Consider the following 26,185-nt stretch of genomic DNA (forward strand, 5'->3'; position numbering starts at 1 on the left):
ACCTAGGTCAAACATTTGATCAAGAGAAATTACTGGTAATGACTATTAAATTGTTTATAGCACGGTGTTTGTTTGTCATGCTAACAGTAAGTTGCGCGACAAATTAAATAAATTAGCCTAAATAATAGGTCAGCAATAGAAGTGACGATTCCTTCTGCTTTCTACGGATGGAGACGTGCGCAAGGTAGCAGTATCTTCTGTCTAACTCTATTTTGGGTCTACGCAGCATATTCTAAGTGCATTGCAAAGCTTTTTTAAAATTCGACTTATAATGTCCTATAAGTTTTTCGACCGAATGAGTATGATACGCTTCAGTACGCAGACGGAATCAGATGTCACTTCAGACTAAGTTGATATTCTGAAAGCGAACGAACGATTTTGTAAAAGTGCAAAACCATCCCTTCTCTTCAATCGATTTTATTGTTTAAACATTGTTTCGAGGTCAACTTGATATCCTGAAGGTCACTCTTTATAGACAAGCGAGAGACCATATCCAACACCACCGAAGCCGACGATAGCAAGACGATACAGGGGTAGACTTATTCTGCAACAATGAAATTAAGTGGAAGTTCGTTCCTGCACGAACACCGCACCACGGTGGCCTCTGGGAAGCAGGGGTAATAGGAACGAAAATGTTGCTGAGTAAAATTGGTGGCAATGCTCGATTCACATTCGAAGGCTTGTGTCCCCTTCACGCTCAAGTGTCGACGAAGTCATCACTCTCCACTAACCTGAGCGATCATCAACCTCTCACACCGGGTGGTTAAGGTGCATCCTACCACGCTACAACGTTTGATTTTATTTCATTTTTGCGCTTTGAAAACTCAAGTAACAATTTCAAGTTTTATTGCGTTCCTGGGGTAGTTTTTATGACCAAAAAAATCGCTAGTAAAACTATGAGCTCCACCAGAACTTCCTGATGACCGCTGTAAAACTGTCTTTCGACCAAGTGGCCCACTCAATAGAAGGTTTTTTTAACCTCTTTAAGGATCAGGTTATAAGCTCTAGTAATCGTATCACCGCCATTATTTAATAAACCTTTTCGCTTTTCGCTCTGGTAAAAAGATAAAACAGCCCGCAAGTTTTGTCAACTTGAAAATACATCCGTGAGCAGAAAAGTTAAAGTTTTACTGTCCTGATCGATTCTGATCGATTTGGTTTATAGTGACCATAATAAAATATCCCGTAGAATATTTAATAAATTTGCATCAATCTCTGTCGGTATGTAGCATATGCGCATTAAATTTTATCGTACATATTGGGATGATCGTTGAATAAAATCAACGCGCCATTGAAATTTTGCAATTTTCGAAAACTATATGTTTTAACAAAATAAATTGTCAGTCTCAATTTCTACCAAAATCACTTTAGTGATTTTCCTGTGTTAGGAAAACCGGTTGATAATAACTTTCTTTCTACAAAATACGTTGCTTTGATAAAGAAGTTCATTGAAGGAGCTGGGCCGTGAAAGATGGCTGGCTTATAAACCTAGTTACTCTGATCTACGACACCAACCAGGCTCTAATAGACCCTTTTTGCGATACTGCAATCTGCGTCTTATTAGTACTACCGCAATTGCAAAGTAGGTCGTTCCGAGGTTTCACTCTCAGTATTGCAGAAGCTTCAGACATTATTTTTTACAAACCAAAATTGAAGATGATATTTGGTCGGATAATGTCCTGTCATAAGACCGGTAAACGTACTGAGATATCTTTTATTGAGACACAGCAACATTTGAGTAACATTCATACTCGGCATTATATTTTTTTTGATTGGTTAAGCAATTGTAAGGCCATCCAATTATCCATGACTTGTCGGCTTTCCTATTGTTCCAATTCACTCTTCAGCACTCAATCAGAGAGTCCGCAGAATGGATACGAACCAATAATAAATGGAGAGTTAGAAGCACATCTTGCTAGTTCATCCATAAATTCATTCCCCTCTATACCGCAAGGACCAGGAACCCAATTCAAATTTACCACGATCGAGTGCGTGGAGCTATTAAGAGATGGCCAGTGTTGCCAAACTTTGCTGAGGAAAATCCGTAGTTTTATCACCGAAGAAAGGGTTACACATTCGTTTTAAAATTAATAAAGGAACAAAATTTAATCAAATTTCAGTACAAATTAGAAATCAACCGACATTTGTGCTTTATTTGCAGATTTGCTAAGATTTGTTTGTTCATTTTGCCGTAAAGTGTAAATTAATATCGATGTGTACTGCCTGTTTCCTAGAGTTTTTTCGTTAAATGTGTGATCATTCTTTATCATATTTGCCTTATAGGTATTGTTTTAGATTGTCTTTGAAGAAAATTAGTGCTTTTTAAATTAAACGATTTCATGTACATTTGAGATTTGACATTAACCCCTCTAAGGTCTACATCATTTTTAGCACCGGAAAATTCACTAAAATGGCCGCAACTTTTTTATCTTTCAATATTTTTACACCAAATTTGGGAATTTTCCCGAAAATATTTTCTATTTTCATACTATCTATAGATAATGGCCATATGTCATAAGGTCCCGGAGTTATTCCGGAGTTCGTTGGGTGACCGAGACATGGCTTGTTTAGATAAAAAGTTGCCAAATATTTAAAATTTGTTTGAAATCTGTTGATTTTTGTAAACATATCATAGGCTGTGGACATATCAGTTACTTTGCCGCAGTTACGAGCCGTGGTACGCGCCATCCGAATCCGGCGGACACTATAAATCCGGAACCGGTTCCCATAAAGGGACATTTCAGCATCAGTAAAGTATTTCGTGTCGCATTTCAAAACCCATCAGCACTCGACAAAACAGCAATTGGCGATCATCTCATGTCTCTCAGAGGCCATATGGCCGATTTCAGATCCAGGACAAGTTTCTCCGAAAAGCGTTCCGTGCTTGAATCAGAAAAGAAACCTTCCCCGGGCCCGGAACCGGTCATACGGCATCTGAAAGGCATGAGATGATCACCAACCGCTATTTTGTCAAATGTTGATGTTTTATTAAGGATGCTTTCCAACAAACATTTTTGTTTATGAATAGCTTATTCAACAATTTTACAGCTAATACTCGTGGAACAAGTGCTTGATAAGGGATTACCTACGAATGGCCGAAACACAAATGGCCGAATCACGAATGGCCGAAATAACGAATGGCATAATTTACCAAATGGCCGAATCACGAATGGCCGAATCACAAAAGGCGGAATCACGAATGGCCGAATCACAAATGGCCGAAACACGAATGGCCGAATGTCATATTCGACCGAAAATATTCATAGCCTTCAACCTGCGCAAACCTTGGGTACATGCTGTCCTTACTCGCTGCCGCTCGTTCGGACTTAACTAAGGGATAATCCCTAATAGACAGTAAACCTAGGAAAACGCATGCACCTAAATAGTAGTAGTTTCTGCGGGGGGGCTGCCTCCCCCCCGTCATTGACAAGCTACCGCGGACCACAAACAGCTTGGAAGCATGGCATCAACGATGGACAACCATTGTTGGTTTCCATCACCTGTCAATGACCACGATCATCACTGAGCTGCGGGTGGAGCAAAAGGCGATAGATGGGAACATCCTTAGAATTCTTCAGGGGGATGTTCCGAATTCGCGCCGAGAAATAGACGAAAAAATCTACTCGAAATGTGTTAATGCTCACAAAATGAGCAGCAAAAATTTTGTGGACGCAGTTGCGCTTTTATTAAGCGCTAAACAAAGGCGTTCGTAAAGCATGTTTTGTTTGTTTAATAGTAGTAGTTTGTTTTTTGTTTGATTAAAGTTATTTGTTAACTAATTGCCAATTCATGGTTTTTTATTGAATAGTTATTTAGGCATTCCGAAAAATTTCGGCCTTTCGTGATTCGGCCTTCTGTGACTGTTATTGAAATTCGGCCATTTGGATTTCGGCTATTCGTGATTCGGCCATTTGTGTTTCAGCCATTCGGTACCAGCCCTTGATAAGCTATTATACAACAAAAATGGTTTTTGGGTTACTCTCAACTTTCGTTATTGATCTTTTATCATTCTCCTGTCATCTATGTTTTTCCGGGATTAGCCACGAATGGCCGAAACACAAATGGCCGAAATAACAAATGGCATAATATATCTAATGATCGAATCACGAACGGCCGAATCACAAACGGCCGAATCACAAAAGGCTGAAACACGAATGACCGAACGTCATATTCGGCCGAAAATAATCGACGGCCGTCAGCCTGCACAATTGGGTATATGCTGTCTTAACTCGCTGCTGCTTGTTCGGATTTAACTAAGGGATAATCCCTACTAGTCAGTAAACCTAGAAAAATGCATACATCTAAATAGAAGTGGTTTCTGCGAGGGGGCTACCCCCCGCAGTGGCCAGCGCTTCCGACAGCGGGTCACCGGCGCACACTCACGGCCTGCGGCCGTCTCGCACTAAATCATCTAGGAAATATTTGCTACTAACAAGATCAATAGGCCTCGCACCCTATAATAAACGTAAATCATTCACGCTTAGGGGAAGAAGCAACTATCAATCATCTATACTATATCTACCAAAATAAACAATAAGACGCATGTGTATGTCTTTTTTTCTGAAACTAAGGTACAGAATTTTACGAAAAGCATTTTTCCTTCACATATCATTGACGCTGATCATCACAGAGCTGCTAGTGGAACAATAGGCAATAGAGGGGAAAATTTTAAAGGTTTTTCGAGGGGATGTTTCAAATTCGCGGAGAGAGCTAGATGTAAAAATTCATTCAAAATGTGTAAGGTCTAACAAAATGAGCAATAAAAATTTTGTTGATTTGGGCATTCCGGGAAAATTCGGCCTTTCGTGATTAGGCCATTCGTGACTCGGCCATTCGTGATTCGGCCTTTCGCGATTCGGCCTTCTGTTTTTGCATTGCTTGCGGTGTTTGTCGTTTAATCGTTTTCTCATAGTCTTTTCTGCAACTATTTTTAATCTTTTCGTCGTTTTTGACGTTTTTTGTCATTTTCCTGGCATTTTTCGGTACCCTTTCATCGTATTTTTGATGTCTTTCGTTTTTTATCTTCATCAGTTTTTCGCCTACTTGTCATCACTTTTTCGTCGTCTTTTCGTTGTCTTTTCGCCGTCTTTTTGTCGTTTATTTGCTGTCTTTCCGTTGTTCTTATGTCGTCTTTTAGTAATTTTGTGTGGTTTTTTCAACACGTTTCGGCGTCTTTTTGTCATCTCTCTGTCTGTATCTTTACGTCACATTTTCTGTTCGTCTGTTCGTCATTTCGTGACTCCATTTTTGCTCTTTTCGTCACGGCTTTTTACCGTTATTGTCGTCTTTTTTTGTTGCCGTTTTGGCCCCTTCATTTTGGCATTGTCGTTTTTTCAACTGTTTTCATTTTTCGTCACAATGCTCTTCTGGCATATACTTTTGCAACTAAAACATTGTTTTCTTTACTGTCGTTTCGTCGTTCTTTGTCGTTTTTTTATGCTTTTTAAATGATTTTTTTGTTGTGTTTTCTGTTTTGTTGGTTTTTTGACCAATTTCGTCGCTGTTTTAGTCTCTTTTGGTCATCTTGCTGTCGGTTTTCTGCCGTGCATTTGTCATTTTTTCATTGTTTTTTTTTAGCTTTTGTCTTGTTTTTGACGCTGTTTAAACATTTTTTATCGTGTTTTTTGTTATTTCCGTCGTCACTTCATCCGTCGTTTTTTTCGAGCTTTATTTTTGGCATTTTCGGCGCCTTTTTGTCGTTGTTTTTGTTACTGTTTTGGCATCTTTTGGTCGTCTTCTCTTTGCTTTTTTTTGTCATCTCTTCGCCGTTTTTTTGTTGCTTTTTCGTCTATTTTTGCAATTTCATCGTCGCCCTGGTTGCTATCAAGACAACAAAAAGCTGACTTTTTACTGTCTTTTAGTCTTTTTCGCGTGTTTTGTCACTTTTAGTAGCGGTTTAGTTGATTGTTGTCCCTGTTTTACCATTATTTTATCGTCTCTTCGTTGACTCTTCTACTTATATTTATAGTCATTTCGTCATCTTATTGCTGTATCGAACCTTTACACCTTCTCTTTGTTTTCTTCTATTCGTATACGTCGTCTTTTTGTCATCTCTTTGTCGTATTGTTGTTCTTACTTTGTGCCGTTTTTGACGATTTTGTTGTTGTTGCTATTTTAGCGTCTTTTCATCATCTTTTCTTCGTTTTTGTTATCTTTCCATCGTATTTTGTCGTCGTTTCGCCGTTTTTTGCCTCTTCATAATTTTTTTTGTCAATTTTCGTCATTCTGCTGGTTGTCAACACAACAATAATGTTACCTTTTTACTATCTGTTCATCGTTCTTTCATTGTCGTTTCGAGTATATTTCGTCGCCCCTTTGAACCTCTTTTTGTCATGTTTTTGTTTTTGTTGTCGCTGTTTTGGCGTCTTTGCATCGTATTTTCATGTTGTTTCTGTCGTATTTTTGTCGTTTTTCGTTGTCTTTTTGTGCCGTGAAGTTTATGAAAATCCGCAGATACGAGCACTTGACCCGTAGGTCCGTAGAAGATTCCTAAATCCGTAGAACTACGGATAAATCCGTAGATGTGGCATGCAGCAAGGCTTTCGATTTCTCGTTTACTACTTTCCAGGAGTCACTATTGGCCGTTATCCACATGTTGAAAAACAGCTATGTGTTGACAAGAGTTGGGAAGCATTGTCATCAGTTGTCTATTTTCGGAGTGATGGTCAGGAAACGATAAGAGTACCGTTTTTGCATAGATCAGTTCCCATGAAAGCAACTAGAATTAAGCAGCCTCAGAGAAATCAAGGAAGTATTAGTGACCGGAGCGAAATTAAGAACACAAAGTCGACGGTTCCACGAATGGCTTCACTCCCATTTGTTCATCTGGTGTTGTTTACGAGTCTACGACGGACGACTATAAGCCTACGTCTCTTAGTAAGCGCATATTGGTGGTTCGTGGGAACGAGTGGTTTACTCCGTCAAGTCCTCAATGGTAGCAGCTTATAGCGAATGACGAACGTTTATTCACTTTGACGATAGAGGCAGAAGAAATGATCAATTCGAGGCTACCGACGTATTTTTCACTAGATGAGTAATTGCCAACTGTAACGTGACGAATAAAATGGTTCGGGAAATAAACTCCGTGGCAGATCGGACATCTGGTGTTCACCGTGGATGCAGCAAAAACAAGCAGTCGAAAGTAAAGCTAAACTGCTAATTTTAAACTTTGAAACATGCATATTAAAGTATGAAAGCAATAATATCAGAGTTTTCTTTATTATTAATCCTCTAGCTCGTTTTTACCGCTGTTTATAATGGAGCAGTTTTTGCATAGGCAATTGCTCTCTCACCAACAAGCGACAATGAACAACGGGCACACCAAGATAAAGTAGGTAGCTTCTAACTTTTTTTTCTTCTTAAAGACAAAAGTACACCAACAAAGATTATTATAATAATCCAAACATGTTTCGTGCGAACGCTTAAATCGTAGCACTGAAGCGGTAAGTACGTTGTATACTTTTAGCCTTCTCCTTGGATGCAGAATGGTTTCAGTTCAGTAAAACCACAGAAGAGCAAACAAAGAACAGTTGTCCGCAGTCTAGGTTTTGGAATTGTTCGGTAGAGTGTATACAGAGATAGGAAATTTTAAGAGACACCAACGGAACTGCAGATTATTGTTTAAAATTTAAACACAAAACGTTACATACTGAATGAACCCAGCACAAATGGTACCCACCGTAATGAAATTAAGTGAAATGAAAGTCAGCATTTCTGTTCTTCTTGTTCGTTTCAAATGTTACGGGGATTCTAAGTGATTGCTTGCACGTTACTATCTAACCCGATTGGATATTCTCCCACGTGAACATTTGTTACCTCTATCTAGCTCATCATATCATGATAAGATAGAAATGCCAACAATAGAACAATATAAATCTCGTTAGTACGGTCGTACATGTGTACGTACCTGCTGAGCCTGACTTTTCCTCTTAGTTCACGTGGGGATATTCTTATATTCCCATCAGCTGAGCTTTTTTTTGCGTAGGAACTTCAATAAGCGTGTTTATTTCCCTAGGAATGAATCAAACATAATTTAGACAGCAGCGAGAAAGAAAACTTCTGCCCTCAGTATTAGTTGCTGATATTCATCGAATAAAATTCCATTAGTATACGGGCGCATCACAGGGGAGAAAAACTTTGCCTAGCAACGCTCTCCTTTCGCAACAGGACACTGGAGCAGAAACACCAGTCACCACACCGTCGAGCGCCTTTCTAACGAAGGATCAACTTTTATGGCAAGAAAGTAACGAGAAGCACAACTCGAATTCGGTTTTCGCCGATAGTATTTTAACGGTCAAACCTTTCCTGCTATTTTCCGCCGATTGGCAAACGCAAGACGACGACGGTGACAGACTATTCTTCCGCTTTCCGCTTTGCGTTGACAACCCCGGGGCGGAGAGGGGGGGTCGGACGGTGGCTTTGCTGAATATTCATTACACATTTCATTAATGTAATTCGTGCCTGATTTCTGATCATGAATAATACCGACACAAATGAACTTCTCGAGAAACCTGCTGGAGGTGTATCAATCTCATTAAGATAAGACCGGAGGGCCGACAAAAATTATGTTACGAATTGCGCTGATTTTGTGTTTCTTTTTTGCTTCATACTGATAGAGCGTCTGTTTAAATATGTTGAACGTTTTTTTTTCTTTGCTCACCGGAATTCGAGAGTGGCTCGTCAACCAAACCCAGGAATCTCCTCCGGGAGCTGCACCTTTTAGGCCCGTCTTCTTGATGATTTCCGCGTCTTTCTTTTCCAACTCGGAACGCAGTTTTGGGTTGAAAAATTCAACATTTGGACCTGCTAATAGAAAGGAAAAAAAAACAAGAGAAAGAAGACAAATCAATCGGGACCAGGACACCGCACCGGTACGGCGGCCCACTTTGGCTACGAATGATTTAATGTTTTTTTTGTTCGAGCGCTCCTTCCGAAGAGTATCGGCAGCAGAAAAAAGCACTTAAATTCCTTACCGTCCTGGTCCGGCACCAAATTGTCATCGTACAGATTGAGATCCCGTTTCAGTCTGATTTCGTGCTGTCCGCTTGATTTGCGTTCATTTTGTACTTTCTGGCCGGCTGGTAAATAAGGCAGGAACGAACTGGAAAAGAGAGAAAGATATACTTGTTGGTATACATGATTGGTAATGAGAAATTTAGGTAATTGGGTTTGGCAGGTCATGTGTTGATATTGATTCAATGTCATCTTGAACCTGAAATCTATAGAAAAACTCACAGCAATACAAGAAAATATAAGTTTAAATGTGCTGTGCTGGGTGTACTTATTCTACATTACCGCACAATTTACCCCTCGTGGTAGAATATGTTTCTCGTTCGGTGACAGAGAAAACTCACTTTGCGAAGGCAAGACTGCAACTCATTGTCGGGATGTAAAAGCAGTACAATGTAGCTTATTATTGCACATTTTTTCCATTATGCCCTTTCACTGGATGCACGAGAAACTCTGTTGCACGCAAAACTTTGCCGGACCATAAAAGAACTGTTAGCATCAAAACTTGATTTTCAACTCATTCGTTTACTTTAGCGATCGTGGAAGGATTTCGATTCGGTGAAAGCAGAAAAAAATGTTTGTGGAAGTGCATTTTACTGTTTTTGAGTTTTATATAGAAAAACATGTTTAGAAGTTTTCTTAACCTTTACGAAATTGGCGATGTTTAATGTTTAGGGATCAAACGAAGATAATTTTTTTGGTAAAAATAGTTACTTTTAGAACTCAGTTGATTTTTATTTTTAATTTTCGTCATCATCTGTCCATCACTGATTGTGTCAATCCCCGGCAGGCCCGGAAAGTTGATTCCACCAACCACTGCTCCACTAAAAACTAACTAAGCTGGCTTTAACGCCACAGCGCTTCCGTGTTTTCTTAATTCCTCTTTATCGTCTGGACTATTGCAAGCCTAGTAGTCTAATGTCCGTAATTCCTTGCTGGCTCTCACATTCAGCTCGTTCATTAGTGGAAATTTTGAACTTCGCACGGACAACAGATGCGGCATGCTTCCGATAGAGTTGCGGAAGCGATTCCCCAGGTTACTTCCGGCTAGCGGTGATTGCCGTGATACTTGTGTTACGGTCCCGTAGTCAGGCTATAACCACTAACCTCGTACCCAGGCTGAGGCACGATTCCCATCTTGAATTTGAAATATGAGTCCGGCGACATAAATTTTCATTATAGCCGCAGTTTTATCTCTCTATGCTAGCTTTTTTCGAGCAATTATGTTAGTTTTCGATGTCCTGCGACAGCAAAGAAAAAATGAATAGAAAAGTGCGATTCAATAATTTATCGGTGCAGATTCCGAGTAAATTTTCTACATTGGCATGGATGGGTGACTACTTTGACAGCTTGATCTAACGAAAACTTTGGTTGCTTACGAAGCATAGTTGCTGAGTTATGTGCAAATGTTATTTTAGGGCGGTTTTGATGTAATTTTTCGTTATATGGCAAATACGATATCAACAGGAGGATATTACTTGTTGAAAATTTGTAGCAGCGTTTTACATCACTCACATATTTGTTTTGAAAATACGGCGAAATATAATAATACGGGTTGGATTAGTGGTGAATACGTCTAAAACCAAGTATCTCTTAGTAGGAGGAACCGAGCGCGATCGAGCTCATAGAGGTTGCTTAAGCGTGTGCCTAGAATTGTAGCGTTAGAAGAAGTCATCGTTACCCTGTACTTTGTTGCTGCTAAAGTGCGAGTCTGGCTGGTAGGCTATGCCTCGGAATTTCCGTCTGGTGTCGTTCGCATAATAGGCCTCTTAAACTAAACACTTCCTAGCAAGTGATTTAGCTAAGTATTTTTTCTTTGCTTGCGAGTGGAGATATTTGAAGCCTTGGTACTTGATACGTTTTATAAAAAACAAATAAGTTTTTCCGATCCACCAGTAGTGGCTCTCAACTCCTACTTGGATTTTGGTAAAAGTGCTGACGACCTAAGAGACTCGAACTTTCGATTTATTAATTTATTATTTATTAATTCCATCCAAAAAATCAGTCGGTCGAACGGTTGTGTTTTCAACCCAAAATGAAAATTAATAGGTAAATGTTATTCAAATTACTCGAAATCTGACTAAACTTCATGTTTGTTGAATAGATACACTTCGTATTACAATAGTCAAATACATTTTAAAAGTAGTACTTGTTTCACAGTAACGATTTTTCATAAAATTAAAAAAAACGAGGTGTAACTACGATTTTAGAATTTCGTTCCAACAAGCATGGTATTTCCGTTTTGAACTTCAAGTATGCTATCGAGATTGCTGCATGGTAACTTTCTGTGCGAGAGTTTGGCGTATACATTTCTGGCTGGGTAGTCACGGAACAGGTCCGATTCCGGCTTCGTGAATCAAATCCTGAAATCATAAAGAACTACTGTGTCAGGCAACCAAAGGTTATGAATAATTCATGATCGTGTGCTGTTTTTATATCGCAAGAAATTCGTGATATCATGATTGTTATGCATGGTGTATTTTCATAAAAAATACACTTGAATGCTGAAATCATAAGTCATTCAGTCGTATTACAGACATTAAATTTGTTTTCGTGAGATTTGTGGTCAGCGATCCTGGTTTGACAGTCAAGAATCGGCGGCACTTTGTGACTGGCCAGTTCAAGAATTTAAATGTCAAGCCGATAAAGAGACTGGTCTGCAGGCAATTGCATAAAGTACCGCGCGACAACGTGACACGCAACTCTTAACGTGCCTCCTGTCCAAATTGCATGCTGACAAAATCAAGCAGTCGCTGAAGAAGCAGAGCTACTAAAAAGGCTCGTTTTGGTATGAACGACAGCAGTATTAACACAAAACATAAGGCAAAGCTTAATTCACCAATATTTTGGACAATAATTAAGTCTACGATTGTTTCATATAAAACTCTTTGAAATTCTGCTTGGCTTAGGCGATACAAATGAATTGGAAACAAAATTTCGTCGGCGATTGCGTCTCATTCTGCCTGTGCAACATCAATAAAGAAGTGTAAATTGATGCAGTGTAAACGAATCTGCAAGCAACGTTTGATCGGGAAGATCACGGCGTCCTCCTTGCTAGGCTGAGGTAGCTAGCAGTTTCCTCATCGGTCTGCAAGTTGCTACACTCGGACCTAACACACCGTAGGGTGAGTGTGGTGATCGGGTCCAAGTTGTCTAACTCGTTTTACACCATCTCTGACGCACCACAAGGGAGCAACCTTGGACCATTGCTCTTTTCTCTTTTAATAAATGAACTGTAAGCGCTCCTGCCACCTGGCTGTCGGTCTTTTTATGATGTTGATGTAAAAGTCCTCAGGGTAATTGAAATGGACTCCGACTGCATCGAACTGCAACGCCTTGTAAACAGATTTGAAGATTGGTGCTCGAGTTATATGCCAGCATCTCAAAGTGCTTCGCCCTTTCCTTTCACGGTAAAAATAAGCTATAGCGTTTAGCTAAAATATGGCCATTTGTTACACCGTGTCTATCAAACTCGTAATCTTGGTGTCCTCCTGGATGGCGCACTAACTTCCCGTATAAACTACAGCGATATTATATCCAGAGCCAATGAGCAACCCGGATTTATTGTTAAAATCGCTAAGGATTCCTGTACTATTTTCGATCACTGTAAGGTCTGTTTTGGAATTCAGATCTGCGACGTGCTTATCCTTATGTCCTTATCAACAAATTTGGATCGCTAGAATCGAAGCAGGACAGAAAGAATCCTACGGTATTCTTTACGCAGTCTTCCATGGCGTGACTTCAGAAACCTTCTGCCATATGAGGAATGCTACCGTTTGCTTAATTTGGAGACTCTTGCAAGACGACGTGCCAACGCTCAAGCCACGTTCCTGACCAGAATGCTTTTAGGAGACACCTTCCGAATCAACTGAATTCGTATGCTCCTGAACGACACCTCAGAACTTGGTATTTTCCATCTGCAAGGACGGAATGCAAACTGCGAGCTGTATGACCCTCTCCGCTTTATGGCAATGCGGTTCAACGAATTCTGCTGTTGGTTCAACTTCAACTTGACGGCTAATAACATTTAATGTCGACTTTCTTGTAGATGATAAATTTGTAATTGTACTATTATATGTATTTACTGTCATATGTGTTTATACCATAAAGACCACCAAGATTCCGATGATTTTTTTTTAAATAAACATATAAACTAGCCAAGCCAGCTGACTTACTTGAGACCACTTGATATGAACTTGAAACCCCTTCTTTGCCCGACGCTTTCCAAGAAAGGGCTGTATACCCGATCAGGAGGGCATAACAAAATTATAACTGATCCTGTTATTTTTCGACCGGTTTTTTACTAACAACGGTTGTTATAAATTAGCTACTGCAAGTGGTTAAAATAACTCAAATTCTAACAAACCTGGTTAGCAGTGTTAGCGAAAATATAACAAAGTTTGTTATGTTTTGAACAAAATTATATCTAAATTTGTTACCATATTTCTAACAAATTTTGTTATAATTTTGTTAAAATATTGCAAAAACTTCTTTACCTCTGTCTGCTATATCGACATTTTCCCGGACTATTGTCAAAAATAGTACAACTATTTATCGGGAACATTTACAAATAGCAACAGAAAAAGATTTTTACATTTTTTCAATTCCAAAAACCGCACGCTTTCAGTCGGAATTGGACTCAAGACATACCGCACACGATACCATCGTCTTAACCACTGTACCAAAACTACTCTTGGATTAAGGTAGTTTAAATGCTCATGTGATTTACCCGTAGCTTATTTTGGGTTGTCAGTTTTTGCTGTTCGGGCTGTCTATAAATAGATCTCTTTTGGTACGAGCCCGTGATCAAGAAGAAGAAATCGAATCCGTTTTATCAGTGTTGCACCATTTTGACAGTGTTGCACGATGTGCTTTCAAATATACCAGAAAATAAATTGAAGGGAACCTGGCCGTTCAAACTTTTTTAAGTGAGTTTTATATTTCTGGTATTGATTCTATAGATGTTATTGCTGATTTTGGTAGGAACCAACCACAGGAAAGATTAAAAACAATTATGAACCTAATGATTTTAGTGATGCGTGGAAGAAAATATTTCTCAATTATACGAGGTTTTGTTGGTAAAGAATTGGAGACAACACTTCTTGCTTTTAAATTTTGTAAACAAGTCGCAAACCGAGAAAAAAACTAAAACATTTTATTTCATCGTTAATTATTTTTTTCATAATGTGTTTGCTCGATTGCGTTTTGTTTCAAGCGTCTACCAACAAAATAAAAGTTTGAGATATTTTCTTTTTAATCATAATACTATGGTCGTAGCTTTAAATGAAAAAAAAATTTAGTTTGCTCATATTTAAGATTCCACAACAATTCAAAAATAACTCTTTTGTTTATTAAAACAAAGGTTCCTTTCAATTCGTTGTTAGAACCTAATAAAGTGCAGAAAATACATAAAAGATGGCTTAACAGGAGCGGCATTTTGCAGCGAGTATATTTCTAACTGCAATAGTTTATGTTTTAATTTCTTACACTTGCTGTTGTCGGATGCTTAAAAAAATTGTTATCCAAACAAACAAACGAAGTCTAGAATTGACGACAAAATTTTCTTAATGCAAAATTGATAGATATAAGAATTCGCTACATGTAATCGTTATTTCGTTCTGATGCACTGAAACTGAACATGAAATAGGACTTAGATTGCAATTGCGCTTGAAATTAGACACGAAATTTCATTTCAAATTGCATGTCAAATGGACATGGTATTGGATTTGATATTGGACCAAAATTTAAACTTGAAATGGGACATTAAATTCGACTTAAATTTAGAATTCAAATTGAATTCAAATAAAACATGAAATTTGACTTGAAATAGTACTTGAAATTTTACTTGAAGTTAGGCTGGTATTGCATGTACAATTTGGCTTGAAATCAGATTTGAAATTACACATAAAATTTGCGTTACATTTTATATAAAAGGTATGGCACGTTCCCCATTGTGTCTCCCGGGCACACCAGTGATGATATGTAACATTTTTAGTAGTGGCCAAAGCCCTATTTGTCCTATATAACTCAATGAGTTATAACTATCAGAATATGTTACAAACTTGAAACTTTTGTTTTCACTTCCTGATCAGTTTATTTCCGATTTGTTACACAATGTGTTATAAATATCAGAATGTGTTATAAATTTGATGTTATCTTGTTATGCCCTCCTGATCGGGTATTGCTTCAATGTACATTCCTTCTAGAGCACAGTTTAGCCTACAGCTGTGCTTTAATATAATTTAATTTTTACCCTATAACTTTGGTTGATTTTTGTGGATTTTACTTTATTATAGACAACACGTCTCTGAAATCGCAAGTCACTTTCAAGCTGGTCGAGTCATCTTGCACGTCGGACTCCCCAGCTAGCACCAACTCGTATATCAATGTACGAAAACTATCGTAAATATCTCCTAACAAACTCGAAATCGTAACTAAAGCTGGATAAAGTGGGATCAAGTTGATTTTCTGACGTATATAATGATAATGACTGACATACATACGATTTTCAGCACAAAATCGTAGAGTAGCAAGGAGCGACTCGCGCTTAATCGGATATTATCGTATATAAATACTTATATAGTCGTAACGCTTAAAATTATTCGTAATCACGTATATCGCCTCCAAAATAGTACGGTTATGCCAATTTTGCGCATGAAATACGATTTATTTAACATGTATATCTGTACATAATGCTGATTTTTACCTTTTTTATACGTATGAAAATGCTGGCTGGGTCCTCTGCTTCTAGTGCCGATGCGATTGTTGAACAGAACGGTTTTTGTCGCACTGTTGTCTGGCATCTTTACGAGGGGTCCAGCCCTCGGATGTTCGATAAAAACCTCTCCAAGCTAAAGGTGGGAAAACGGCTCTTTTGTGTGACTTCGTCTTCGTGTCACCCTCGGGTATGCTGCAAGAACTGTGGTTTATTTTTGAAGAGCCGTTCATTTGAATACTCTTTCTTGTAAACCGGTTCATTTGAAGGGCTCGTGAGCCGTTCGCCCATACCTACTCCAAGCACTGCCCATAGTTTGTGATTCAAACGCCTGCGCCACTCTCTGCTTTCAGATTGCACTCCGCCAAATATCGTCCGCACCTTCCGCTCGAACACGACAAGGGCGCCTATGTAACCATGTTCGTTATCTGCCTTAACTGGTCACCATTGACTGTATCGTATGCTGCTTTGAAGTTAACAAAGATGTGATGTGTGGGCATGAAGCCCGCCTGATAATTCCCTACGAAACCTTGTGCTATCGGCAATATCTGGTTCCGGGGAAACCGGATCTGGTAGAGTACCTGGCCCAAATTTATTTAGATACAGCTGACAGTATCTAAACTTCTAGTAAAAAATCGGTCTCATCTGTAGCGTTTTAACATTTAACCGGCACGATAAGAAAAATCAATGCAGGACACTTTCAGGGACGATTGACCATCGAGGAGAAGTTATCCGAATCTGGGACGTCTGGTCAGCCTACTTTTACCTTAGAAGGGTTTTCGGTTGAAAGTATGGTCAAAAGATACTCATTTGAAGGTTCCCCATTTCTGAATATTCTAAGCTTAAGATTCTACAGTTTACTTTTCCCTATTCATTTCTACCGTTTTCAGTGTCTCAAATATATAATCTTATGTTTGCCGAGATCGACAAACTAACAGAAATCTTAAAGGCCAAACAGAACGCTGCGTAAACGCATCTGTCAGCGTCAATTTGCCAGTCAACCCATGGGACAACTGTCCAAATAACGCTGACGGACGCGTTGACGCAGCATTCTGTTTGGCCCTTTACACCTTCTAGGAAAGGAAAGTTTATATGGGGACGTTATCACACTTTCTCTAAAGCGCTGGAGGTGGCTATTATCCGTGGTAAACTTTTCCAGGTAATTAGCCACTTGTTGAGTAGAGGTGGTTTATATATTCACTATATCATTACTCTGCTGTTGAGGAGATCTTTTCAATCAGATATATTAAGGCCTGCGAATGGTTATTTTAAAAGCATTTTAATAGCACCTGACCGCAGAATTTCGATTGAAGTTTGCCACCAGGTAAATTTCCATGCTTTTAGCTACAACAGCATGGATGGTTTATTAGAAAAGCGTTGATGTATGCGAAACCCAACCGTATAATTTGGGTCTCAATGTTGTACTTCATAAAATGTTGCCAGAGCGAGGATGTATCTGATAAACTTTTCCATTGAAATTGACTTACACCGGAAATTCAAAACGACCATGCGTCTTTACCTCCCCCCCAATAGGTATTACATTATCGGATGAACCTAACTCCGTACACTTTAAAGGCTTTTATCCCGACTAGATTCTCTCCTGTGGGATGTGTGGGGGGTGGATAGCACGTTGAAAGATAATCCACACTTTAAGGCAGTTTCGATACCAACCTACCCTCCAACCAACTAGGGAACATCAAACTGAGCTTTCATGTAGCTCTAGCGTTGAAAAGTTTGCCTTTCAATGCGAAGTTTTTTTTTTCTTTCTAGAAAACGTACGCTGCTTGCTCGCACTCTATCATAAAGGCAGCAATGGATGTTTATTGTGTAAGGCAAAAAGTCGCAGGTGCCGATCGGTTTTGCTAATATCCTCTCCCGAGTAGGAGTAATATTGCAACCGGATATTGTGAATATGAAAGTTGAAGTCTTAATATATTTTTCTTTATTTTTGGGGAACAAAAGGGAAAATTTACTCGCTTCTACTGGTCGGGGAGTTATCCGCTCAAGCTTAGGATACTTTGTAGAATTGAACGAGAAATGCGGGCATACATGTATCAAGTTAGCACCTGAGACGGTTACATGACGTTAAGCATATTATCCGTTCTTCGGAAAACTACTGATGAACATTCAAATACACCTCGAAATGGGGAGTTTATTCGAGTTTTAGTGTGTACCTACTGTAGATTACCTGTTACATCGACACTGTGATCTTCAGTAAGGTATAATCTCATAATCCCGTGCCGCTTTACAGCGGTTTATCTTTCCCGCCGAGATCAAAGGTGCACGTTTTCACCATGAAAGTTATTTTCACTCGCACAGCACGGACGCTTGCAGATACAGCTTGCAAAAGAATTATGTTGCACGTCGTAAAGTTTTAATGCCTTCATTGTGTTCCGAGAACTCCTTCGGTTTCAGCTATACCAACCAGTTGATTTCCATAGGGAATAAACTTCCGAAATTTTAAAACGGCATCTGGTTACAGTTCACCAGCAACAGCAGCAGCAGCAGCGAGCTTGGTCTGGTAGGTACCTACCTACCGCAGAACAAAGTCGTAAACGATAACAAAAACACAAACCGTGGCGTTGACAGATTACGGGTCATGGCACGTTGTCTCCCGCTCACATCGGCCGCCGGCGGGATGAGATTTGATTAGTTTGGAGTTTATTGTGCAGTGTTGTAGTTTTACGATATACACATGCCGTGAGCAGAACTTACTGAAGGACTGAACTGTTACTGTTACATGTTACTGAAGGAGCATGGAACAAATCTAGATACTATTTAAAATTAAATAATTTGTAAGAAACGGAGTTTCACTTTGGGTTTGGGTTGTATAATAAAGGTGTCATATTTTTTTTAATTCTATATTAGAGAGGTTTTCAGCCTGCGGCTGGTTCGCCTTTTAAAGGTTTCATAAAAAAATTAGCAACAAAGTGAATGAATTTAATACACAGCATATTAGAGAAAATTGTGCATAATGTCCTTGTCAATGAAAACTCGCGAATTTAGATTTTTGATTGAAAGGTCCTATTTCCGATGGTGCGCTTCAGTATTCAATATGAAATTGCTCCATACATTGACACTAGCAGCGTGTCCAGGCATAAACAAAAGGTGGGGCATCCGACGTTTTAGAAGAATGTTTTGGCCCGGTAAAACGTAGTAATCGTAGGATGGCGAATCTCTCTCTCTCTCTCTCTCTCTCTCTCTCTCTCTCTCTCTCTTCTTACCTATTATTTTACTTTTTAACTCATTTTATATTCCGTTTTTCATTTGTTCGTCTTTCGTTTTTGTTGATCTGCTCTGTTTTTTCTCGTTTTCTATTAAGTTCTTTTCTTGTCCGTTTTATCCTTTTTGTTTTCTGTTTATATATCTTTCTCCATTTTTTTCGTTCTTTTTTTATTTCGTTTCTCCAACCATCTCTTTTTCTGATTTCGTTTCTCCATCCTTCTGCTCCCGCATTTTCTCCTTTTCTTTTCCTCTTTTTCTATCCCGTATTTTCATCTTTTTTGTCCCGTTTTTCCCACCTTTCTGCACAGTTAATCCTCATTTTCTTCGTTTTGTTTAGGGTTCTGTTTTCTTTTCTTCTCTTCGGATCTTCATCTTCTTCTCTCCAGTCTTCTCGTTTCGTTTTCCCTTCCTTTTCTCTATCCCATTTTCTTCATTTCCCCTTCTTTTCTCTTTTTGTCACGTTTTTCCTCCCATTCACGTCCGTTTTTATGCACGTCTCTCGCACGTTTTTCTTCTCGAACCATCAGTAATCTATCTGTAAAAATGCAAAAAAAACTATTATTCCTACTTTAAGTTCAATTTTAAGGCTAATTTCAAGTCTAATTTCAACTTTAATACTAAATCCAACTTTAAGTATAATTTTCAGTCCGACTTTGCTAAAACAGTTCCAAAGCCTGGGTGCTAATTCCGTCATCGAAATTTGACCTTCTTTTTTTATACGATAGACTTCGCAACCAGATGTTAGAATACGGGACAGTGCGCGGTCAGTGTTACGATCCTACGATTCCCAGCTAGCATTTTCATACGCATAAAAAGATAAAAATCAGCATTACGTACAGATATACATGCTAATAAATTGTATTTGATGCGACATTGATATACGAGTTAGTGCTAGCTGGGTTGACTCTAACAGCCTCTCCCAGCCGAGATTCGAACATACGACGACTGGCTTATTAGACCAGCAGCGTCTTACCTCGAAGCCAACTGGGAGGCCGTTCCGTTAAACCGTTAAAACGTTTCTATTTTTAAGCCCAATTTTAAGTGACAAGTGAAAATTCCAGAGAAAAGCTAATGAATGTTTACCAAATTCAAAAGTTGAAAATATTGGGAAATAGCAGGAGTAGAAAACGAAAAAAGAGTACGAAGTAAAAGGTAACAAAAACTGGACGTATGGGATAGAAAAAGAGGAAAATGCACGAGAGAGAAAACAAATAAGGACACAGAAAGAGAAAAATTGGAAAAGAAAACAGCAGAAAAAGACGGAGAAGAGAAGAGAAAAGATGAAAAATGAGAAAAAAAAGAAAAGCTATAAAGAAAACGAGAAAGACTAGGAGGATAAACTGGAGAAAAAAAAAATGAAGGAGGATTGAAAAGAAAAAAAAAACACTTGTTACAAAATGAGGAATAGAAAATGAGAAAACACATAAAAATGGTGAAGTGGAAGAAAAATCGTTCCGAAAAAAGTGGAAAAATGAAAAAGTCTGCCGTTATAAAACGGGCATAAAACAGTAAAAAGTAAAACAGAACGACACAGAAAAGGAGGAAAAGCAGGACAAGCAAGAGGAAGAACAGAACAGACCGAAATGGAAAACAGGATAGAAGGTGTTGAAAAGCGGCAAAATACGAAAACCGGGATCGAAAAAAAGAACCAAGTCGACAGAAAATGATAAAAAACTAGACAGGAAAAGAGGAAAAACGGAAGAAAAAAGACAAAAACGGTACAGAGGAAAATCAGCACATCGGGGAGAGGAAGAAGAACGTAACAGAAAAAAATAGAAAAGAATAGAGAGAGGGGAAAATGGCAGAGAAAAGTATAATGAGAGGAAAAACGAGACTAGGGAATTACGGGATATGCAATACGGAACAGGAATCAAAGAAAAATAGAAATAGCGAGAGCGAAAAAAGAAAATCGAAAAGGAAAAAAAGAAGAAAAGAAAAACAGGAAAAACCGGACTAAAGAAAAACGTAAAACACTACAGAAAAAACGAGAAGACTTGACACAAAAGGTGATGAACGTAACCGAAGAAAAGAAAAATGTGTAGGACGAAGACGAGGATAAACTGGAGTAACAAAATGAAATAAAGAAAGAATAAAAGGAGTAAAAACGGGACAAAAAAAATTAAAACGGGTGTATGAAAATGAAGAAACGAGAGAAACGAATAATAGAAAAAAAGGGGAAAATGTACACATAGTAGAATTAAATTGGATAAGTTTTCTTATTTTTTATTTTTAGGGGAAAATGGAAACGGCAGACAAAAAAGGGATAAAACGGAAAGGAAAACAAAACAGGACAAAAAAGCAAAAAAAAAAACAGTACAAAAAAGCAAAAAAATAGGACTTAATAATACGAAGAACAGAATAGAAGGAAACGAAAAACGAGATAGAAAAGGAGTTAAAAAGCGGCAAAAGTCGAGAATCAGGATCGAAAGAGATCCTCTGGTCTCAGGAACAGGAAAAACGGGCCAGAAAAGAGAAGGAATAGCGAGAGAGAAAATCGAAACGGAAAGAAAAAAAGAAAAGAAAAACAGACAAAGGGACTAAAGAAAAAGGCAAAACGATGGGAGATAAAAAAGAAAAATTGGCGATGAAAGAGAAAAGGGAACCAAAAACGGTATAACCGTGACAGAACGGGCATCAAAAAGGGGAGAAATGGAAACGAAACGAAGACGGAAAACGACAAGCAAAGGACACAAAAAAAGTTAGAAAAATTCAAAACAGGAAAAGGAAAAATATAACAAAAAACGGTTGAAAACAGGACCGAAAATAAGCAAAAATGGGACAAGAAACGAAGAAAAACGGAACAATGAAACAGGAAACACGGGACAGAAAAAATGGTAAATGAGCTAGGAAAAGCGGGAAAACGAAAGAAAAAAGAGGAAAAATGGAAAGTTAGGTCTCAGGAAAAGGCAGAAAAGCGGAACAGAAAAGAGAACAGAATAGGAAAAGAGAAAAAGGAAACAGAAGTAGGAAGGAAAAACGAGAAAGCATAAGAGGGAAAACGAGATAAGAAAGGGTATATTGAACAGGAATCAAGGGAAAATAGGAGTAGCGAGAGAGAAGAAAAAATCGAAACGGAAAGAACAAGAGACTTAAGAGAAGGGTAAACCGCTAGAGAAAAAGACTAAACATTGGGAGAAAAAAAATGAAGACCGGAGAAGAAAAAACGGGCATCAAAAAGAGGAAAAACGGAACAAATGAAGACAAAAAACGAGAAAAAAGATGGTTACACCGGTTTTTGAGTCAGTATGTATTCCGAACTAGCATTGTACCTCGAACCCAACTGGACGGTTCTAGTCCAGTGCCAAGTCTAATTTCAAGTTTGATTTTAAATCCTATTGCACCCGAAAGTTCAGAGTTTTTAAATTTTTTTCGGTCGGTAGTTTTGTGATAAGCAATCATGGATTCGCCATTCTATGATTACTCCTTTTTTTAGGCCAAAACATTGTTCTGAAAGGACGGGTCCTCCACCTTTTGTGTCTGTCTGGGCACGCTAGTGGCTCCACATAGCAATCAATTTATTTATTCGCGGGTGCACTTTCTAACCAACATCCATATATTAAATTTCAATATCAATATAGAAAATTAAACGCTCCCCATGTGTCTCTTCATTAGGCCAGGTTCACGATGACCGCTGAGTTGCTGGCCTAGTGGCAGTGGTTAAATCACACTTCATACCAGCAACCAGCAACAGGAGGAACAATATTGCTCATCGATGTTGGTGGCCTCAACCGCCCACCCGAAACTGGCTGTAGCCATCTAGCTTAAGCGTTATCGCCCAATCGGCACACACCTGTTATACATCAGAAAGGCTACTCGCTCGTTTTTTTTTCGTCCACACTCACCTGAAATCGACCGACTCCCGTACGTGGGCTATTAAATCCTGACTAAATTTATCGATGTTATTTTTCAAGCACTTGCTGACTATTTCCTCCACTCGATTGTCGTTCAGCACCGGCTGTGGATTAGTAGTTTTCACCGGAGCTTTTTCACCTAGCCGACCGTTCACGTAATTAAGTGCGAAAAACGAAAGCCCGAACACACAACACACAAGCGCGAACACCAGATAGTACACATGGCGAAGAGCCCGCCGGAGTTCCGATACTTCGTCGCGCCTCGGTTTGTTGCCGCTGGAACGAAAATCATTATCGTAATCACCGGCGACGGTCACGTGTTCCGGTCCGGTGGGTTGTTGCAGGACAGAAACGTCTATTGGCTTGCACTGCTGTTTGCACGGTTTAGATTTAGATTTTCCTCCGCCGGAGGACGATGATGACGCTGAGCACGATCTGCGCGATTCACCCATTGTTTTCGACATTTCGCTGCCCGCCGCTGCACGCACTGGTGAAGTGTCGACCGACCTAGCCGGCGAAACCTAGTTGGGTGAATGCCGGAGGCAGAATTTTCATGCCACGTTAATTACACTGGCGTTTCAACTATTCATTATCCTGTCGGCCGTGTGGCAGCAGCAGTGTCCTACGGAGAGAAACAATAACCGAAATTAATTGAAATCATTTTGATGCTGAGTTTCCGCGGTGTGTACCTATTCAGAATATTATGGGTGATTATGCGAATGAAGCTGTGTACCCAACGGGGAAGTTTCGTTTGGCCTAGGCGGGTAGAACGAGAAAATTAAGCAGCAATTTTTTTTCGCAGATAGCTGAGTCAATTCCGTTAATTTCCGCTCTAAATGTAAGGCGGATATTATGCAAATGGGTGCTATTACATGTCCGTTGATTACGGGTGGTGTAGAATTTTTGTTTTTTTTGCGACCGATATTCTTTTCTGTCTATTGTTTGATTTTGTTTTGCTAGCGAATCTTCGTTAAGATTCAGGAAAGTCCAGGAAAAAAACTAATAAACTCTTGATTATTAAATTGCTTACTTAGTAATTACAAACCTTCAACTTCTTGCTTTTAGAATGTGTTATTATTTCTAATATTTTCCATGTTTTTTAACTTTACAGGTTATTTAATAAACAGGCAAGTAAAAACAGCTATATTCAGTTTATATAACTTTGCCCCAGTCAATGGAAGGTAAATATGGTGTGACATTTTATTCTTAATTCAACTAAATTGAATTTTGTACAAAACAAGCTTCAGTATATCGAATTTATTTTATCTATCTTTTCTCCTTAAACATCAACAAATGGAAATACCATTTTTCCACCTAGAAGCAATAGGATGGTGCTGTAACTATTCAATTTGACAGCACTCGAGTGCGCTTGATGGTAAAATCATCGGCTTACAGAGCTACGCTTGCTGAACTGTAAAGTGAACGACTTTTGGTCCTTTATCCGACCATCAGCAACATCGAGTAGGTACCTATAGGTTGAGTTGAGACCTTGTCCAATCCAATTTTGCCGCAACACATTGTTTGTTGTTTGTTCGGTTTTGGAACGGATCGGAATCGGATAACATTTTTCCCGCTGCGCTTGACTTTTTCCAATGTTTGTCGCCGGCTTTGCGTTACGATCGGTAAATCTAAATCACTCTCAGGCCGCCAAGTGTCGAAGCTAGAATAGACTAATTGCGCAATAGAGAACTTCTTTCGGACATTTCTATCTCACAAGATGTAAAACGACTAAAACTATCGATGTTTGGTGTTTTAACTGAATGCTGGTATGTGTTACAAAACTATTGAGGTTTTCAAGTACAAAGTTTTTTTTTCGTCAAGAACGCTGGTTTGAAAAATTCAAGGTAGAAGTTGTCTTGGATCTTTATGAAAAGCATGCGACCTCCGAGGAACTTAATATTTTTATGTTAACTTATTAATGAACCCAAGTAGCACACTTCCATGGCTTTTAGTTTCTGCAACCTATTAATGACTAGAAACAGTTAGAAATAAGTCACCGCAACTAAATACGTTGGAAGTGTGCTGCTAGGGAAGTCAGGTTTTCCTGAATGTTTACCGAATTCAAAAATGCATATGGGTCATTCCATGCCAAGTGACCGAGAAAAAGTTCAAACGTGTAATCGACCTTCACGAATTTGAACCAAATTTTGCCAGATTGTTCGTTTTCGGTCGGTAAGGCTGTGTGAACCATTTCGCGAAATTATTAACTTTTTAGTTAAAATTTGACAGTTCGATGGTTTTTCGAAAATAACTCTGCTCGGGAGCATGGTTAGTTTTGACAGTTCGATGGTTCACGGTAAAAAATCGTCACGTCTAATTAAAGTGCTTTCACACTTGATTCAGTCTGACACTTTGCACTATAAATTAAAGTGATTTACCTTTGATTTTCAGGTGATTCTCAATTTGTAATGAAAACATCTTTGATTGAAAACCATTCAATAGAAATCACCATCAAATTATAATGCATTTCAATAGAATTATCACCACTGTCTTTACCCATTGAATTCGAAATTGTTTGCATTTCACGAATGTCAAAAATGTGCATGTCAGTACAATCGTCAGTACAACAATCGGTCTGCTAAACTGGTCAACCACAATGAAGTTTCCCACAGGCCACCGTTATTCACCATTCGGGAACGTCTTTGCGGAGAGTGCACTGCAACAGGTGCTTCCTCATTATACATTACATGGTTGGTATTTATGTAAGGCATTCCATTGCACATGTAATTAAAAAATTATAATAAATAACACAATTTTAATTGACATGATTGACTGTTCAGTTTCAAACCACAGCACATGAACAACAATGTATAAAAATATTTCGATTAAAGTGATTTTCTGTTGATTTCTGTTGATGTTTTGTATTAATTCATTTCAAGAGATCTGCATTTCGCGTTGAACTGTTTGGCAAGTAGTGCAAATTCAATGGTAAATCACTTTACTTCAACGTGATCTTTTTTTACCGTGTTCGCTTCTGAGCAGGGCTTAAAAAGGGATCGCAAGTTGAATGTGACTGCCGTGAATGCGAACTTTCCGCATTCAAACTCCGATTTTTGAACGATCATTTGACCGTTTTTTTAATCCAGTCAAACTGCCGCTTGCGCTGCTACCGTCGTACAATTCATGCGGCATCTCAGCAAAAGCAAACAGTCGATCTCCCGTTTTGCTTTGCGCTTTGAGAATATAAACTGCAAACTGACTGGAAGCATACGGTGACGTATTTTTTCGTTTCTCTTTTTGTCTCCAAATCGGCTGCTCACAGTAAAAGTTTGTCACCCAGACGTCGGTCCGACGCAAGCAAAATATTCGTTTGTATTGGACGGAGTCCGACCGACTTCTTCCATGCACATGTAGTGGTTGTTTTTTTGTAGTATTGAATCATACG

The 26,185-nt window shown here is 38.8% G+C and overlaps 1 protein-coding gene across 1 annotated transcript in view; it reads right to left on the reverse strand.

The window, feature by feature from the left end:
- The window catches only part of LOC128736854 (uncharacterized), an 83,433-nt gene that overhangs the window by 47,560 nt on the left and 9,688 nt on the right, over positions 1-26,185 (reverse strand). Inside the window, exons 2-4 of the mRNA XM_053831352.1 lie at positions 22,792-23,321; positions 8,973-9,100; positions 8,660-8,802 (exon numbers count right to left, since the gene is read on the reverse strand). Coding sequence (XP_053687327.1) covers positions 8,660-8,802; positions 8,973-9,100; positions 22,792-23,321 — 801 coding nt within the window. The remainder of the gene's footprint in view (positions 1-8,659; positions 8,803-8,972; positions 9,101-22,791; positions 23,322-26,185) is intronic.

Source organism: Sabethes cyaneus, chromosome 2, assembly GCF_943734655.1.
Source record: "Sabethes cyaneus chromosome 2, idSabCyanKW18_F2, whole genome shotgun sequence".
Taxonomy (NCBI): domain Eukaryota; kingdom Metazoa; phylum Arthropoda; class Insecta; order Diptera; family Culicidae; genus Sabethes; species Sabethes cyaneus.